This window comes from Chiloscyllium punctatum, chromosome 29, assembly GCF_047496795.1.
Source record: "Chiloscyllium punctatum isolate Juve2018m chromosome 29, sChiPun1.3, whole genome shotgun sequence".
NCBI lineage: Eukaryota > Metazoa > Chordata > Chondrichthyes > Orectolobiformes > Hemiscylliidae > Chiloscyllium > Chiloscyllium punctatum.
In genome coordinates this window covers 76,589,439-76,608,311 of record NC_092767.1, presented here as the reverse complement: position 1 = coordinate 76,608,311, position 18,873 = coordinate 76,589,439, and the positions used below count along the sequence as shown (strand labels likewise).

The 18,873-nt window shown below is 43.7% G+C and overlaps 1 protein-coding gene across 4 annotated transcripts in view; it reads right to left on the bottom strand.

The window, feature by feature from the left end:
* Window positions 1-10,792, bottom strand: part of LOC140454621 (calpain-3-like) — a 60,328-nt gene extending 49,536 nt beyond the window's left edge. Inside the window, exons 1-6 of one of the 4 annotated variants that reach the window (XM_072549515.1) lie at window positions 10,387-10,792; window positions 4,986-5,055; window positions 2,948-3,066; window positions 2,581-2,714; window positions 1,561-1,729; window positions 21-92 (exon numbers count right to left, since the gene is read on the bottom strand). In XM_072549515.1, coding sequence (XP_072405616.1) covers window positions 21-92; window positions 1,561-1,729; window positions 2,581-2,714; window positions 2,948-3,066; window positions 4,986-5,055; window positions 10,387-10,632 — 810 coding nt within the window. In that variant the 5' untranslated portion in view covers window positions 10,633-10,792. Of the gene's footprint in view, window positions 1-20; window positions 93-1,560; window positions 1,730-2,580; window positions 2,715-2,947; window positions 3,067-4,966; window positions 5,056-10,386 lie in introns of all 4 variants that reach the window. The other 3 variants (XM_072549516.1, XM_072549514.1, XM_072549517.1) reach the window with 3 other exon arrangements.
* Window positions 10,793-18,873: the final 8,081 nt, after the last annotated feature.

Here is an 18,873-nt window from a genome sequence, read left to right as displayed (position 1 = left end):
AGATTACAGTAGTACCTTACCTGGTCTACACCAGTCACTGAATACGCATGCCCAGTCACGATGCCTTGTTCATTTAATACACCGACTGGCCCCTGCACAGACAATATGACCCATTAGGATACAAAACTCTGTCTCATCACTGTTATTGATCGAAGTCATTCATAGTAACTTTGATTTTAAAAAGTTAAAAATCACACAACACCAGGTTATAGTCCAACAGGGTTAATTGGAAGCACACTAGCTTTCGGAGCGACGCTCCTTCACCTGATGAAGGAGCCTCGCTCCAAAAGCTAGTGTGCTTCTAATTAAACCTGTTGGACTATAACCTGGCATTGTGTGATTTTTAACTTTGTGCACCCCAGTCCAACACCGGCATCTCCAAATCTTGATTTTACAAAAGTAATATCTCCAAATTCCTACACATTTTGAAGGGCCATACTTCTGGCATATCATTGCTTCCTTGTCATTAGGTTTTAGGTTTGACTGAAACATTAAGAGGATATTCCCCACTCCCTCTCACTGAGCAATCCAAAATATACCCACATCCTCTCATTGCAATGATCAAATATACCCCACTCCCTCTCACCGTAACACTAAAAAAAACCCATTCCCTCTTATTAACGTTCAGATTCTGAGCCTCTTGCTGGAACATTTATAAAACATCTTAAATGTACAAAAAGTTACAATCAGAGAAACGTATAATACAATGTCATCAGTTTAAAGGAGAACGTTGTTAGGAGGGCTGACCAGAGGAATGTCCAAGAAAGAGACAAAGTTGGCAGTGGTTTGGGGAGTGTGAGGCCAAGTTAGGCCAACAACATGGCCTCTAATGGCAGGGTTAGACCACACTTGGAGTAATGACAGCACAACTAGACATCACACCTTAGGAAGGATAGATTGGCCTTGGAGGGAGTACAATGCAGGTTTACAAGAATGATACCTGTACTTCAGAGGTTAAATTATATGGGGAGATTATCCAAATTAGGTCTGTTGTCTCTAGAACTTAGAAAGTTAAGAATGGAGTTTTAAAGATAATAACAGGAAAAGACAACGTAGATAAAGATAAGCCATTTCCACTGGTTGGAGATTCTAGAACAAGGGGGAATAGTCTGAGAATTAGGAGCAGGCTGTTTAGGGGAGTTATTAGGAAGCACTTTCACACACAAAAGGTGGTAGAAGTTTGGAACTCTCTTCCACAAGTGGCAGTTGATGCCTGATCAGTTGTTAGTTTTCAATCTGAAATTTTTGTAAAGCAAAGGTATTTAAGGGATATGGGCCAAAGGCAGGTACATGCAGGCAGGCCTGAGATCATTAAATGGTAGAACAGGCTCGAGGGGCTGAATGGCCTACCACTTTTCCTATGGTTACAGGATTTGGAGATTACAAGGGCACACACATATTTAGTGTTTTTATAATGCAAAAAAAAATTCCCAAGGTGTTTCACAGAGGTGCAATTAAAATTACAAGTGGGTCTTGGAGTCAACGTAGATTTGTGAGAAGGTGAGTGAACAGCTCTCCCATTATTTTATGAACTCCACCTGAAACAGATTAACCCATTACCGGTTTAGCACAGCAAATTATTGAGCCTTTCTCTAGCAGCTTTCTCAGGAATTTCCAAAGATCTTTTGGCATCTCACTGATCTGAAATGATTCAGGAGCTCCTCCAGTGAGATCAACCATTGCTTCTAAGGGGTAGCCAATGTAGAGAGACTCATAGGAGCCCTTCATCCTGTCAGACCAGATAAAGAAAGAGCTCATTAAACAAGGTCATCTTAGAACACACAAGGTTCTTGAAAGTTTCCTCCCCCCACCGACTTATTTCCCTTGTCTCAAGCCTTTTTGCCAATTTTCCTGAAAGCACAGACTCTTCCCAGGGAACAGAACCATAGATGGCAGCTACTTCATACTATCTAAGTCACTTCAGTGTAAGAGGTTAACCCCTTATTCTGAGACCAGTGTCCGCAGTACTAGGTTCCCCAGCCAAGAGAATTTAGTGTCTCAGCACCTAATCCACCAATCCCTGACAGAATTTTATGTTTCAATGAGACTGTGTCTCATTCTTCTAAACTCTAAGGAATATAGACCTAATCTATTTAATCCTTCCCCAAAGGATAATCCCCTCATCTTTATATAAAGGTGCAACAGTCTGAAAGCATTAATACTGAGGAGTGTATAAAGCATGTTGGCATACAGAATTGTCAGGGAACAGCTTTAAGATTCCAAAAGAATAAAACCAACTATTCAGATCCTGCTCAGTTTCTTTAACAATGTCTGTAAATCTGTGTAACTTGTACTTATTAACATATCATAAACTACATCTTCAGTAGTAAATGAGTCTTTTCTCCTTCGATACGCAAATGGTTTTCTCCACCACACAAAATCATGTAGATGCTCACCAGGAAAGAGGATGGTTCAGTATGCAATAGTACAAATATCATCATACAACAAGGTGGTCAGCTATAAGGACTGCTCATATAACACATCCTAGGAACAATCTTTTGCACCATGAGCTGAGCTACCTTCCATTTGGCTGCAATAATACCCAATACATGAACTGTACAACTCTCAGAACACACTTACTTGGCATAGGCTTTCTCCAGGAGTGGGCTCCAGAACTCATTGTTGTCTTTGGAATAAAGGAACGCCAACTTATTGTTAATAGTGGGTAATTGATCATCCACCACAACTTCAACCCACTGCCCATACTGCCAGAACTTGGAAAACAAGGAGACGGATAAAGTATTAGGAATGTCAGCAGCAGTGACCTCTCTGTTACAGAGGCTGCACTCAGAGTGTCAGCCCTCTTAATAGGACTTGAACCTACAACCTTCAGGCTTGATGTTGGGAATATTTCACACTGCACAAGGTAGTACCCAGTTTCGTCTGTCAGACAGAATATTTACATTTAACACTGGCATGTTAGAGACACTGGACAGATGAGACATACCTTAAAGCGGAAACAGCCTGTGTAACCTTCCCCGAAGCCCTGGTCAGGGGGTATAACCTGATCCATCACATGCTTATTGAGACTGAGGCAAGCGATGACTGACAGGAACCAACAGTCACCTAAGAAGAACAGGAAAGTGTTAATCACTGAGGAAGGAGAGGGACTTTATCCATTCCAGAGAGAGTACTGATTTGGATGTTGCTAGTGTCTCAGTGAGTAAATCCATTATATAGAGTGTTACTGATCCATGTACAACAAAGATGTTTCAGCTTTGACTGATCTTCTGTGGAGGGCTAACCAGGGCAGAGCCAAGATACTACACTTGGCCTCAGTCCTCAACATCGCTAAACTGCTGCCTGTCTGCTGTCAGCTAGCCTCAGTGTGGATGGAAATTCCAAGTCAGGGCCTCCTCATCCACTGCTGCCAGAAGGTTTGGGAGAGATACTCCAAGAGTTAAATATTGCTACATTTCTCTTTGGAGGAATAAGGATTGTTATCCAATTTATGGCATCATATGAACAGTTTTCCTAAGGCTCAGTCTCTAAACACCGACTCTCTGTCAGACTTAGAAGTGCAGTTACCTTTGAAAGCTCAGACTTTTCTTTTAGAAAACTGGTATAATCTCTGCAAACCTAAAAGGCACAAAACACAACAATGTGCTCAAGGTATTTTTAATCACTTTGCTCAGCAGTTTCTGGGGCAGGTAGAAATGTGAAGTTGGGTCTCTTGACTCAGAGGTAGGGACACTACCACTATGCTGCAAGAGCCACAGGGCTCAAACTGATCAATTGCAGAGTTGACTTAGAGCAGGATAGGCTTATTGGATAAGAGAAGAGTGCTTTGAGGATCTTATGGTGCAGTGGTAGTGTCCCTCCCTCTAGGCTAGGATGTCGAGGTGCTGGTGTTAGACGGGTATGGACTAAGTCAGAAGTTGCATGATACCAGATTATAGTCCAACAGGTTTATTTGAAATCGGAACGCTGCTCCATCGTCAGGTCACGTCTAGTTTGGAGATATGGATTTAAGCCTCATCTGCCCCACAGACGTGTGTAAAAACATCTCCAAACAAGCTGATTAGAAAATCTCCAAAAGTTATGTTCTTAGTTATTGCTTGCTTAATTGAGTGATATGATGGTGGGTTTTCCAAACTAAAAGGAGCTGGGTTCTTACAGGTGGGCACCGCAGGGGCTGGAGTACATTATACCCCCCTCCAGCATTACTCTGATTAAATTCCCTCGTTTGCTTCACCACCAGTTTAATTTTGTTATTGTGACTCTGCTCCCAATGAGGTGTTTGGTTTAATTGGTGGTGAATTGACTTTCTTAATAAAAAGGCAGAGTTCTTCCCCAGTGGGCTGTCAGTTTATGGACAGCAAAAGGGTCAAGTAGGAGAAGACGGAAACTGATGTCTCTGCTGTACTACAGATTTATAATAAAAGCTTTGTAAATATCTGAAAGCCTTTTACTGCCTAATTCAATATAACCGATACCAGTGTATGAAACACTCCCCAATGTTTAGAGTGTAGGTTTGCTCGCTGAGCTGTAGGTTTGATATCCAGACGTTTCATTACCTGGCTAGGTAACATCATCAATGGTGACCTCCAAGTGAAGCGAAGCTGTTGTCTCCTGCTTTCTATTTATATGTTTGTCCTGGATGGGGTTCCTGGGGTTTGTGGTGATGTCATTTCCTGTTCATTTTCTGAGGGGTTGATAGATGGTATCTAGATCTATGTGTTTGTTTATGGCGTTGTGGTTGGAGTGCCAGACATCACCACAAACCCCAGGAACCCCATCCAGGGCAAACATATAAATAGAAAGCAGGAGACAACAGCTTCGCTTCACTTGGAGGTCACCACTGATGATGTTACCTAGCCAGGTAATGAAACATCTGGATATCAAACCTACAGCTCAGCGAGCAAACCTACACCCTAAACCTCAACCTGAGCTACAAACCTTCATAAACCTTGCAAAAAACTCCCCAGTGTATAACCGCAGATAATGAAACATATTAAAGTTTTACCCGGTTCATTGTTTCTCACCCAAAGCTCCCTGGCAGATGTCTGTTCTGGTGGCTCCATCAACAATGAACTGAGGATTAGCACAAATTTCCTGTCGAAAGTAACACATCAGCACAAGATTATTGAAGCAATTTATGGCTGCGATTTACCATTTCATGTCAAAGGAGGACTTTAACAATTTCCCTTCTGACGGGTTTGACCTTGTAAAATTCAACTTTTAACAGAACATTTTGATTTGCTTAACTGGCAGAATTGAAAATGTGTTGCTGGAAAAGCGCAGCAGGTCAGGCAGCATCCAAGGAGCAGGAGAATCGATGTTTCTGGCATAAGCCCTTCTTCAGGAATGAGGAAAGTGTGCCAAGCAGGCTAAGATAAAAGGTAGGGAGAAGGGACTTTGGGGAGGGGAGTTGGAAATGCGATAGGTGGAAGGAGGTTAAGGTGAGGGTGATAGGCCGGTGTGGGGGTGGGGGCGGAGAGGTCAGGAAGAAGATTGCAGGTTAGGAAGATGGTGCTGAATTCGAGGGTTGGGACTGAGACAAGGGGGGGGGTGAGGGGAAATGAGGAAACTGGAGAAATCGGAGTTCATCCCTCGTGGTTGGAGGGTTCCTAGGCGGAAGATGAGGCATTCTTCCTCCAGCTGTCGTGTAGCTATGGTCTGGCGATGGAGGAGTCCAAGGACCTGCATGTCCTTGGTGGAGTGGGAGGGGGAGTTGAAGTGTTGAGCCACGGAGTGGTTGGGTTGGTTGGTCCGGGTGTCCCAGAGGTGTTCTCTGAAATGTTCCGCAAGTAGGAGCTGGCAGAATGGCTTGTCTATGAGGTGTTGTAATTTGCTTCTGCAAGAATTGTATTTGTTAGTATTTTCAGTCTCCATTTATACAGCAGAGCAACTTAGAATATTACTGGGCACCTTTCATAGCCCAAAAGCATAAGTGGGTCCCAGCCCTTTACAAATTTCTGCTAATTCAAATGCCCCCACTCCCCTGTTCAGTCCTAGACAACTTTTTGCATTACTCCATATAATGCCATCCCACTCCAGGCCCCAGTGGCACAGTATTTTGGAAACCATAGGTTCAAAATCACATGTTCCCCCCAAAGCACACTTGACACATCAGGTCTCAAATTATTCAGACTTTGTGGATAGCAAATGCATCGGTGTGAACATCATTTTTCCACTATAGGTGATGGCCGAAAACTAGTTAATTCGAATAAATTTAATCCTTTGCATGAGACAGATCTGATCCTTTGATACCAATCATCTTTACACATATTAAGACCGCCAACATTTATTTTCTTTATTCATGGGATGTGGGCACTGCTGACTGGCCAACATTTATTGCCCACCCCTAAATGCCCTGGGAAAGGGCATTTTCTATTTTCCTAAACAGCTGCAGTCCTTCGCATGTAAGGACACCCACAGTGTTGTTAGGCTGGGAGCTTCGGAATTCTGGCCCAGGAACTATAGAGGAAAATAGTTCCAAGTCAGGATGGTGTGTGGCTCGGTAGGGAATTTGCAAGAGGCAGTGTTCCACGTATCTGCTGCTTTTTCTGGGTGATAGAAGATATAGGTTTGGAAAGTGTTTGTAGATGAGCATTAGTGAATTTCTGTCGTGTATCTTATAGATAGTGTTGTTGATGGTGGCACACATTGCTGTCCCTGTCCACTGGTGGAAACGGTGAATGTCATTGTGACTGGATTTCACTTGATCAATAGGGCTGCTTTGTCTTGGGTGGTGTCAAAGCCTCAATGTTGCTTGAGCTGCAACCATCCAGGCAAACGTAGAGTATTGTATCACACTCCTGACCTATGCCTTGTAAATGATGGATAGGCTTTGGGGAAACAGGAGCTGAGTTACTCATTATAGAATTGTGGCTGAACATATTCCTGGAAGGTTTCATCATGACACTTCTGCAATTGGATACGCTATATGTTGATTCACATGAGGCACTGCATTCCCACAGCAGTTCATAAACTGACTTTCTTTATTCCCCAAGCCGATGATTCTTGACTCTACTAAACAGCATTTGACCCAATATCCAATAGCTTTAGAACTGACATCTGGAAGTGTTAATAGCTCTTTATCTTAAAGAGTCAATGATCTTCCTGAAGGAATGCTCTTTGCAGCATACAGGAGGTTACTCTACAATTCCTAGAGATTCCAGATCATAAAGAATAAGTAGCTACATATTTAAGTTAGCTCACTTAAAAACCTGAGCTTGAAGGCTTGTTTTCAAACGTTTCGTCACCATACTAGGTAACATCATCAGTGAGAGTCTTTGGTGAAGCACTGGTGGTATGTTCCACCTCTCTATTCATAAGTCTTGGTTTCTTAAGGTGGGTGATGTCATTTCCGGTTCTTTTTCTCCCCCAAGGGAAGGTAGATAGGAACTAAATCGATGTGTTTATTGATAGAGTTCTGGTTAGAATGCCATGTCTCTAAGAGTTGTCGTGCAGGTCTTTGTTTCGCCCGTCCTAGGATGTGTGTGTTGTCCCAGTCAAAGTGGTGTCCTTCTTTGTCTGTATGTACAGAAACTAGTGATAGTGGGTTATGTCTTTTGGTGGCCAGTTGGTGTTCATGCATCCTGGTGACAAGTTTCCTGATAGTTCGTCCGACGTAGTGGTTTTTTACAGTTCTTGCATGGTATCTTGTAAATTACATTAGTTTTGCTGATAGTATCTAATGGATCCTTTAGGTTCATTAGTTGCAGTTTAAGTGTGTTGATAGGCTTGTGGGCTACCATGATGCCAAGGGTACTTGTGTAGTCTGCAAGTCATTTCTGATATGTCTTTGATGCAAGTTGATGTGGCTATAATTCCTGATTCCTGAAGAAGGGCTTATACCCGAACCGTTGATTCTCCTGCTCCTTTGATGCTGCCTGACCTGCTGCACTTTTCCAGCAACACATTTTTCAGCTATAATTTTTGGTCGCATAGTGTCTGCTTGTTTGGGTTTGTTTCTGAGGAATCGGCGGATTGTGTTTATTGGGTACCCATTTTTCTTGAAAACATTGTATCGATATTTTTCTTCTGGTTTTGTAGTTCTTGGGTGCTGCAGTATGATGTAGGTCATTGAAATAATGTCTTGATGCAGCTCTGTTTGTGGGTGTTGGGATGATTGCTTCTATAGTTAAGTATCTGGTCTGTGTTTGTTACTTTCCTGTAGACGCAGGTTTGAAGCTCTCCGTTAACCGTACGTTCAACGTCTAGGAATAGGAGGGTGTTGTCGTTCTCCTCTTTTGTGAATTTGATGCCTGTCAGGACATTGTTGATGGTGTTGTATGTTTCCTCTAAGTTGTTCAATTTTGTGATGACAAAGGTGTCATCTACGTAGAGGACCCAAAGTTTGGGTTGATAGATGACAGGGCAGTTTGTTCAAGTCCATGCATTAATGCTGCTGCTACAAGCCCCGAAATTGGTGATCCCATAGACCCACTATCACTAGGACAGGTGAAACAAAGACATGCACGAGAATTCTTAGAGACACGGCATTCTAACCAGAACTTCATCAATAAACACATCGATTTAGATCCTATCTACCTTCCCTTGGAAAGAAGAACCAGAAATGATATCAATCACCTCAAGAAGCCAAGATCAATAAATAGAGACGCGGAACATATCACCAGCGCCTCACCGGAGGCTCTCACTAATAATGTTACCTAGTATGGGGATGAAACATCTGAAAACAAACCTTCAAGCTCAGCAAGCTAACTTACGTACTTATCATCAACCTGAGCTACAAATCTTCTCAAAAATTGGTAATAAGTAGCTATTTCACAGCCCACCCAACTTAGAGACATAGTCATAAAGCACAGAAACCAGCCCTTTGGCTCACGATCAATACCAACCAACAAACACCAAACGACACTAATCCCATTTACCTGCACTTGGCCCAGAGTCTACTCTGTCCTGGCATTTTAAGGGCTCTTCTTAAATGTCATAAGAGTACCTGCCTCCCCCACCCTCACAGGCAGCACGTTCCATATACCTACCACCCTCTGCTCATTCCTGAAGGGTTGGCAACCTTAATATTCATGGGAGTTTGCATCTGCAGCTTAGTTGCGAAGGACATCTTCCCCTTCACTCATTGTCTATAAAGCTTTTATTAGTTTACTAACTTTTTTTAAAACTGTCTCTCCCTGGTTTTATTCGCAATCATTGAAACTGAATTTGAAAGTGCAGATACTATTAATGAAATGCTGTGTCCAACTGATACTAATTCAGTGACTAGGAAAAAGAGAATCCACCTCAGCATTAGGAAAGAGCAACTGAGATTACAAGAGCATTGGTATGATTACCATGGTCCCAAATATTCCCAGTTTAATCTAATAGACAAAGCTGTATGGATGTCAGATCAGTTCGGGTTTCACTAGACTCAATACCACTGGATCCGGATGAGGAAATTCCACCACCATGAAGCAATTTCTGCTTAAGACGGAGATCACACGGATGTGAATGTAGGAATCAGATACAGGAGTAGACCACTAGGTCTCTCCACAAAACCCAGTATGTAAGAAATATCCTCTAGTGCTGTATATTGTCTTAATTGCATGGCTCAGTAGCTTGCGTTAGCACGGCTGCCTCACAACATCAGGGGCCCAGGCTTGAGTCCAGCCTTAGGGCTGAAAATGTGTTGCTGGAAAAGCGCAGCAGGTCAGGCAGCATCCAAGGAGCAGGAGAATCGACGTTTTGGGCATGAGCTCGTGCCCGAAATGTCTGTTCACCTGCTCCTTGGATACTGCCTGACCTGCTGCGCTTTTCCAGCAACATATTTTCAGCTCTGATCTCCAGCATCTGCAGTCCTCACTTTCTCCTCATTGATTCCAGCCTTGGTCAGTTGTCTGTGTGGAGTTTGCACATTCTCCCCTTGCCTGCGTGGGTTTCCTCCAGGTGCTCAGGTTTCCCTCTCACAGTCCAAAGATATGCAGATTAGGTGGATTGGCCATGCTCTTATTGCTCATGGTGCCCAAGATGTGTAAGGTGATGCGGAGGTTAATTAGCCAAGGGAAATGCAGGATTACAGGGATAGGGTAGGGGAGTCTGGATGGGATGTTCTTCAGACAGTAAGTGTGCACTTGTTGGGCTAAACGGCCTGTTCCCCCACTGTAGGAATTCTATTCTGTGGCTAACCTACCCGCACATCTACGAGATAAATATGCCCGCAACTTTCATTACGTTGTCCTAAATTACAGCGCTCAAACGACTCAAATGTGCATTTCTGCTTTTTATAGTTTGATCACAATTGCAAAATCTTTGCCCAATCACCACTAAGCCTATGCAAATCCCCCATTTCGTAATTCTATAAGTCAAAAGTGTCGCTTTGCCCAAACTGATCCATAAGCCAATTGCAGCGAATTCGCAATTAAAAGGGCTCAGCTTTGGCAGCCTGAAGTGACCATTGAGTAGTCCCACACCGCCTGAGCTTACCCGTGGCCTCATCCACCGTGTAATGACAATGTTATACTGCGAGACCCCTGCCGGGCCATGGAGAGAGGAGTTGGCTGCAGGGAATTGCTGGTCTTCAAACAGGCCGCCTGGCCCTGGGAGCGTCTGGGAGGCTGGTGCTGCAGCGGTTCCGGGGGTGGGGTACAAGAGGGAATTCCTCCGCAATACCGAACTGCTGTCGTAGAAACCGGGAGTGTGCCCCCCTCCGCTCCAAGGCATCCGGTACATGGTGCAGGAAGGAGCCGAGGAGCAGGATACAGGGGGAACCGGACACGGGGTGGAATCGCTCCAAAAGTTGATCTGCAGTTCCGCCTGCAACTGAGTTCTACAGAAATCCAGTAACTAGCGTCATTGTTAGGGTGGGGCAACTTCAGTGAAAGCCCAGAGCTGCATGGCCAAAGGTTGGCGCCTGTTGGGAACTAATTGGTTAAGAATCACACCAATATTTGCAACCTGACCAACTAAGGGAGCCTCACGACTCAAAGATCACGTCGAGTCTTGGAAAGATACAACGCAGGAGGCTATTCAGCCCGCCGTTTCTGTACTGGCCCTTTAACGGAGCTAACCAGAATTACTCTTCGCTCTGCCCACCACGTCCGCCCAATCCCGTTTTCCTTGCAGACTTGGATTTTTTTTTTAAATCTGAGAATTCATCAAATTCCCTTCTGAGAGCTGTTATTGAATTTCTTCCAACTTCAGGCGGTGCAAATAGGGAGGCAATGGCTTAGTGGTATTATCACTGGGCTATTAATCCCGAGACTCAGGTAATATTCCGGGCACCTGAGTTTTAATCCCAACACAGCTGACGGTGGAATTTGAATACAATTTTGAACAAAAAAGGGAGTCCATTGGTGATCATGAATCCATTGCTGGGAAAAACCCCATCCAGTTCACTCATGTCCTTTTGGGAAGGAAACTGCCATCTTATCGTTACCTGGTCTGGCTTAAATGTGAATCCAGACTCACACCCAATGCAGTTGACTCTTAGCTGCCCTTTGGCCAATTAAGGATGGACAATAAATGCTGCCCAGCCAATGATGTTCACATCCTGTGAACAGATGAAGAAAATTCCAGTATTAATTCAACACCCTCCATCTATGTCACCCTCTACATTAACTCAATAGTCATATCATGACATTGGCACAGGCCAGAATCCAATTTAAAGCCAAGACTAAGGATGAAGCGCTACAGCTACCTGAATATTCATCGCAAATAAAACAAAGAACTACAGATTCTGGAAACCAGAAACAAAAACAGAAATTGCTGGAGAAACTCAGCAGGTCTGGCAGCATCTGTGGAAAGAGAGAGTTAACATTTCAAATCCAGTTGATACATTAACTCTATTTCTTTCTCCACAGATGCTGCCAGTTCTGCTGAGTTTCTTCAGCAATTTCTGTTTTTGTGCCTGAATATTCATTATTGAGTTCTATTTTTCAAAAATTGTTTACATTTATTTTCTTCTCATCAGCTTTTTGATATCATTCAGGTCAGAGCAAATTACTACAGATGCTGGACTCTGTACTGGAAACAACAAATACTGGAGATCACAGCTGGTCAGACAGTATCCATGGAGAGAGAGCAAACTAACATTTTGAGTCTAGATGACTCTTTATCAGAGCTGTTTTCAGTTTAGATACCATTCCTCTCCCTTCAATTTATTTGTCATAAAAACACAGGAGGCCATTTAACCCCTCAAACCTGATCCACGATTCAAAGGTTTACAATTTAGCAACTCACAATCTATCTACTGCAACACCCTATTCAATTAATATTTTCATTGTTAAAAAACAATCACTTTTATAATTGAAACATGAATTAGTTTAGTATCAAATGCCAGTTGTGGATGAAAGTTCCAGACCTCTAGCATTGTGTGCAGAAATGTTTCTTAATATTACTCTGAAAGGTCTGGTTCTGATTTTTAGACTGCGCCCTAGACTTCAACCAGCTCAAGTAGTTTCCATCCATATCATTTGTTCCCTTCAACGTCTTGGAAACCGACCAAATCTCCATTAATGGTATAAATTCCAACATTGGTACAAACAAATGAGGTTCATTTGGTCCACCGAGCATGCTTCTGATCTGTGTGTAGCCTCAACCCCACTTTCCCAGATCCTATTTCAGGGAATAAAACCCTAGTTTGTGTAATCACTTATGTAATCAGGTTCCTCAGACCATTATTCTTGATTCTTTTATTCACTTGTGGGACATGGGTGTCACTTGCTGGAACATTAATTCCTGTCCTTAGTTGTCCTTGTGGTGAACTGACTTCTTAAATCATAGCAGTCCCTGTGATGTTGGGACATCCACAATGTCATTGGGGAGGGAATTCCAGGATTTTGAGTCATCAAAAGTGGAGGAAAGGTGATAACACTTCCAAATCAGGATGGTGAGTGTCTTCGAGTGAAACTTTCAGGTGATGGTGTTCCCATGTCTCTTCTGTGCTTGTCCTTTTACATGGGAGTAGTTGTAAGGCTCTGTCTAAGAATCTTTCGTGATTTCCTGCAGTGATAGCACACACTGCTGCTACTGATCTTCAATGGAAAAGGGAGTAGATGCTTGTTAATGTGGCACCAGTCACATCCAGTTGAATTTCTTGTCAATGGTAACCCCCTAGGATGTTAATAGAGGTGGATTCAGTGACACCATTGAATGTCAAGAGGCAGTGTTTTGATTATCTCTTATTGGAGATGCCCATTACCTGGCATCGATAATACTTGCCACTTGTCAACTCAAGCCTGGATATTGTCCAGACCCTGTTGCATTTGATCATGGACTACTTCAGTTTCTCAGGAGTCACAAATGATGCCGAACGTTGTACAATTATCACTGAACAACTTAGGATTGGGGGGGGGGACACGGTGGAGAATATCATTGATGAAGCAGCTGAAGATTGTTGGGCCTAGAAGCACTAACTTGAGGAACTCCTGCAGAGACGTGCTGGAGTTGAGATGATCAACCTCCAACAACCATAACCATCTTCCTTTGTGCCACGTATGATTCCAATCAGGGAGAGTTTGCCCCAATTTCCATTTATTCCACTTTTGCTAGGGCTCTTTGATGTCATACTTAGTCAAACATGGCCTTGATGTCAAGGGCTTATCACTGTCCCATCTGGAATTTAACTCTTCTGTCCATGTTTGAACCAGGCCTGTTATGAGGTCAGGAGCTGAGTGCCACTGGCAGAACCCAGACTAGGCATCACTGTGCAGGTGCTGTTTAATAGCAATGTCGATGACACCTTCCATCACTCTACTGATGATCAAGAGTAGACTAAGAGGGCAGTAGACTGGGTTGGATTTGTTTCTGCTTTTTGTGAAGAGGACAAACTTGGGCGATTTTCACCATTGTCAACTGCTCTGGTATACAAAGTGGTTTCATATTTGTAAACATCACAATGATTATCTAAGTGAATTTGCAGGGAGGCATACAAGGGATGTGAAAGGCATGATATAAACATAACTTCTCCTTTGGTTCCTCTTTCCATCAGTTTTTTTTATTATTTCCAAATCTACTTTACTCATAATCATCTATAATTACACACAGATGTTCTGAATCAGGTCTGTACAGAGAAAAACAAATAAAACATTTGGAATTTTGACATTTCTCAGGAGCTTCTATACAGTTGCAAAAACAAAGACACTTTCTACTTATGCAGGAAACTAGTTATTGTCCTTGAAGGCACCAAGAAGGGTCTGACAACTGATTGGACACCAGTTATACTTCAGCAGAAAGACCTTAGGTGGTGGTCTTTCCCCACTGCGCCTTAGCGGCAGGTGCACCAAGTTTTAACGCATCCCTCAACACTTAGTTGGAACATACCAGTCTGCGACACTCTGTCGCGGTCAACTCTTTATGTTGGAAGAGCACAGCAGTTCAGGCAGCATCCAAGTAGCTTTGAAATCGACTTTTTGGGCAAAAGCCCTTCATCAGGAATAAAGGCAGTGAGCCTGAAGCGTGGAGAGATAAACTAGAGGAGGGTGGGGGTGTGGAGAGAGTAGCATAGAGTACAATGGGTGAGTGGGGGAGGAGATGAAGGTGATAGGTCAAGGAGGAGAGGGTGGAGTGGATAGGTGGAAAAGAAGATAGGCAGGTAGGACAAGTCCGGACAAGTCATGGGGATAGTTACTGAGCTGGAAGTTTAGAACTAGGGTGAGGTGGGGGAAGGGGAAATGAGGAAACTGTTGAAGTCCACATTGATGCCCTGGGGTTGAAGTGTTCCGAGGCGGAAGATGAGGCATTCTTCCTCCAGGCGTCTGGTGGTGAGGGAGCGGCGGTGAAGGATGCCCAGGACCTCCATGTCCTTGGCAGAGCGGGAGGGGGAGTTGAAACGTTGGGCCACGGGGCGGTGTGATTGATTGGTGCGGGTGTCCCGGAGATGTGGACGCAGGTTTTACAGTTCCTGTGGTGGCAGGGGAAAGTGCCAGGATTGAAGGGTGGGTTGTTTGGGGGCGTGGACCTGACCAGGTAGTCGCAGAGGGAACGGTCTGCGCCCACACCTCCTCCCTCACTTCTATCCAAGGCCCTAAAGGAGCCTTCCACATCCATCAAAGTTTTACTTGCACATCCACTAATATCATTTATTGTATCTGTTGCTCCCGCTGCGGTCTCCTCTACATTGGGGAGACTGGGCGCCTCCTAGCAGAGCGCTTTAGGGAACATCTCCGGGACACCCGCACCAATCAACCAATTTCTTCAGACTTTCCCTGCAAAGGCACATATTAGGAGACGTATGACAGTCTCTTCACCAGCACAGCTGCTTCGAGGGCAGAATGCAGTAGTACAGAGAGACCAGACGTGCATGAATGATCTGACAGGCAGTGCCCTTCTCAACACCAGCCTAGCTACATGTTGAAATGTTTTGGTCATGGGGCATTCTGTCAAATGACCTTGACAGTCTGCTCAGGGAATCATCTGACAGGATCCATCTCATCCTTTTCAGTGTCAAGGACACGATGTGCTGACCACTCCCGATGGAGTTGTAGTCAAAGGTACTTTTCATGGCAAATATTTCCACAAAGGACAGGTGATACTGAACAGTCCAACTACATGCAGCATTCCATGGCACCAGACCCATCCTTCGCAACAGCAAGGACTGGTAGAACTTTAGTATTTGATGGTTGTGTACTGAGGGTCTATGTATTGCTTGATGCAGAAACACACAAAGGTGCCATCAGTATGAAGGTGGTGCTCGGTATACATACACCTACCCTTCACACTAACAGGAACATACTGTCTCTGGACTCTTATAATTATATCATTCTTCAAGTCCTCTCACTTCCCAACCATCCCTTCACCTGCAAATAGCTTCCCCCAATCAGCATTTGAAAGTTACAAACTAATACCATTAAAATTGATCTTACTCCAATTTAGAACTTTAAACTTTTTGATCAGTTCTATCTTTTTCCATAATTACTTTAAAACAAAAAGAATTATGATTACTTGCCCAAAGTGCTCTCCCACTGACAACCCAGTCACTTGCCCTGCCTTAAACAAAAGTTATAGTCCAACAGGTTTACAGTATTTGGGAGCACTAGCTTTTGGAGCACTGCTCCCTCATCAGGTAGCTTTGGAAGAGGATCATAATAGAGAATTTATAGCAAAGGATTACAGTCCCATGCACTAAAATGATATATTAAATAATAAAACAAAGAAAATTTACAGCCCAGGAACAGGCCCTTCGGCCCTCCAAGCCTGAGCCGATCCAAACTGTCGCCCAATTCCTAAGCGTCTGTATCCCTCTACTCCCCACCTACTCGTGCCTATGTCTGGACACATCTTAAATGAATCTATCGTGCCTGCCTCTACCACCTCTGCTGGCAACGCGTCCTAGATGCCCACCACCCTCTGTGTGAAGTACTTGCCACGTGTATTCCCCTTAAACTTTCCACCTCTCACCTTGAAAGCGTTAGCTCTCGTTATTGAATCCTTCACCCTAGGAAAAAGCTTGTCTCTATCCACCCTGTCTATACCCTTCATGATTTTGTAAACCTCAATCAGGTGCCCCCTCAATCTCCTTTTTTCTAATGAAATCAAACCTAACCTACTCAACCGCTCTTCATAGCTAGCACCTTCCATACCAGGCAACATTCTTGTAAACCTTCTCTGCACCCTCTCCAAAGCATTCACATCCTTTTGGTAATTAGATTAGATTAGATTACTTACAGTGTGGAAACAGGCCCTTCAGCCCAACAAGTCCACACCGCCCCGCTGAAGCGTAACCCACCCATACCCCTACATGTACATGGCGACAAGAACTGTACATAGTATTCTAAATGTGGCTGAACCAATGTCTTGTACAATTTTAACATGACTTGCCAGCTCTTATATTCAATACCCTGTCCAATAAAGGCAAGCATACTATATGCCTTCTTGACCACTCTATCCACCTGTGCAGCAACCTTCAGGGTACAATGGACCTGCACTCCCAGATCTCTCTGCCCATCAACCTTTCCCAAGGCTCTTCCATTCATTTCAGTTGCATGACACTGTAACCCTTTGCTATAAATTCTGTGTATTATGATCCTCTTCCACAACCACCTGGTGAAGGAGCAGCACTCCGAAAGCTAGTGCTTCCAAATAAACCTGTTGGACTATAACTTGGTGTTGTGTGACTTTTAACTTTGTCCACCCCAGTTCAACACTGGCACCTTCGCATCATTAAAAGGTCAAGCATTGCTCCTTCTCTAGTAAGTAAATCCACATATTAAATAAGAAAGTTTTCTTGTATACACAAATTCTTTCCTATCTAAGCCCCTAAACACTGTATGACATTCCCAGTCTAAACTGGAAATTCAAAATTCCTACCATTACAACCCTATTTTTCTTAGAGGTATTGGTGATCTCCTCACATATTTGCTTCTCAACAGGGTGATCATCCCTTTCTTATTTTTCAGTTCTACTCATAACTTTACTGGACAATCTCCCAGGAATAACCCCCCCCAATGTTCTCCCTAACCAAAAATGTCACTACCCTTCCTCTCTTACTTCCCATTCTATCCCTCATACAGCATGTAAACCCTGAAACATCAACCTGCCAGTCCTGTCCACTCCGAGCCACGTTTTTGTAATAGCTGATATCCCACTCCCATGTTCTTAATCATACCCTATGTTCATCTGCCTTACCTCCCAGGTCTCTTGCATTGAACGAAATGCAGTTTAATTTGGCAACCTTCCCATATTTTCTGCCAAGCTCTTGTCTAGGTTGAGTATTTGACTTGCTCCCCTTACCTGCAATACCAGCCTCAGTCTTTTCTCACTATTGCTTTGATTCCCACGCCCACCACTGTCATTCTTGACTAGGTCATGTCCATCCTTGAAGATGGTCCAAAAATGTCAATCCTTGCCCAGTGCACCAGCTCCTCAGCCACGCATTCATCTGTTCTATCCTCCTATTCCTACATTCATTAGCAGGTGGCATCAGTAGTAGTCCAGATATTACAACCCTCAAGGATCTACTTTTTAACCTCCTGCTTAGTTTCCTATGTTCTATCTGCAAAACCTCATCACGTTTCCCTACAGATGTGCATGCTGGTACCAACGACAATGACCTCCTGCTGGTCAGTCTCCCCTTTCAGAGTATTCTACACTCTCAAACATCCTTGACACTGGCATCAGGGAGGCATCACACCATCCTGATGGCAGAAGTTTCTGCCTGTGTCCTTGATTAGAGTTCCCTAATACAATCAATAGTGTGGAACCTAACATACCCCTCATTACAGCAGAGCCAGTCACGGTACCAGACACCTGGCTGTCAGTCTACACTCCCCTGAGAGGCTATCCCTCACCTACAATATCCAAAAACAGCACACCTGTTTGAAACGGCAATAGCCACTGAACACTCCTGTACTACCTGACTACTTCTCCTACAATTCCTAGCAGTCAACCATCCACCTTTCTATATCTGCAGTGTCTCCACTTTCCTGGAACTGCCATTCATCACACCCTCTTGCTGTTAACTCCTCATTGCCTCTAACTGCTGCTCCAACCAATCCGTGCGGTCTGTAACGATTCGTATTCAGGAACATTCAAAATCTCCCTGCTCTTCCACCTCTGATACGAAGAGTACAAAACCCTACTAAGCGTTGGTTGAATATTTTTAAAGTTGAGGTAGATTGTTGGTAAGCTAGGGGGGTAAAAGGTTATTAGAGGTAGGCAGGAAAGCAGATTTGAGGCTACAATCACTTTAACCATGATCTTACTGAATGGCATGGCAGCCAAAGGTTTGAATGACCTGCTCCTGCTTCTAATTTGTTTTCGGATTTAACCTGATTGTCAGCTATTATTGGGACAGGTGATTAGGAAATTCAATAAGTTCTGACCAATGCGATTTGCCACTCAACCCACTTATCTGAACACTTGTGAAGTTGTAAAAAAATTACAAATGAACGAGCTCCCGAATGCTTTAGTGAATCAGCCCCTGGGCATTTTCTAAAGAAGGCTCCTGAGAATGTGTTCAGAAACAGTAGAATA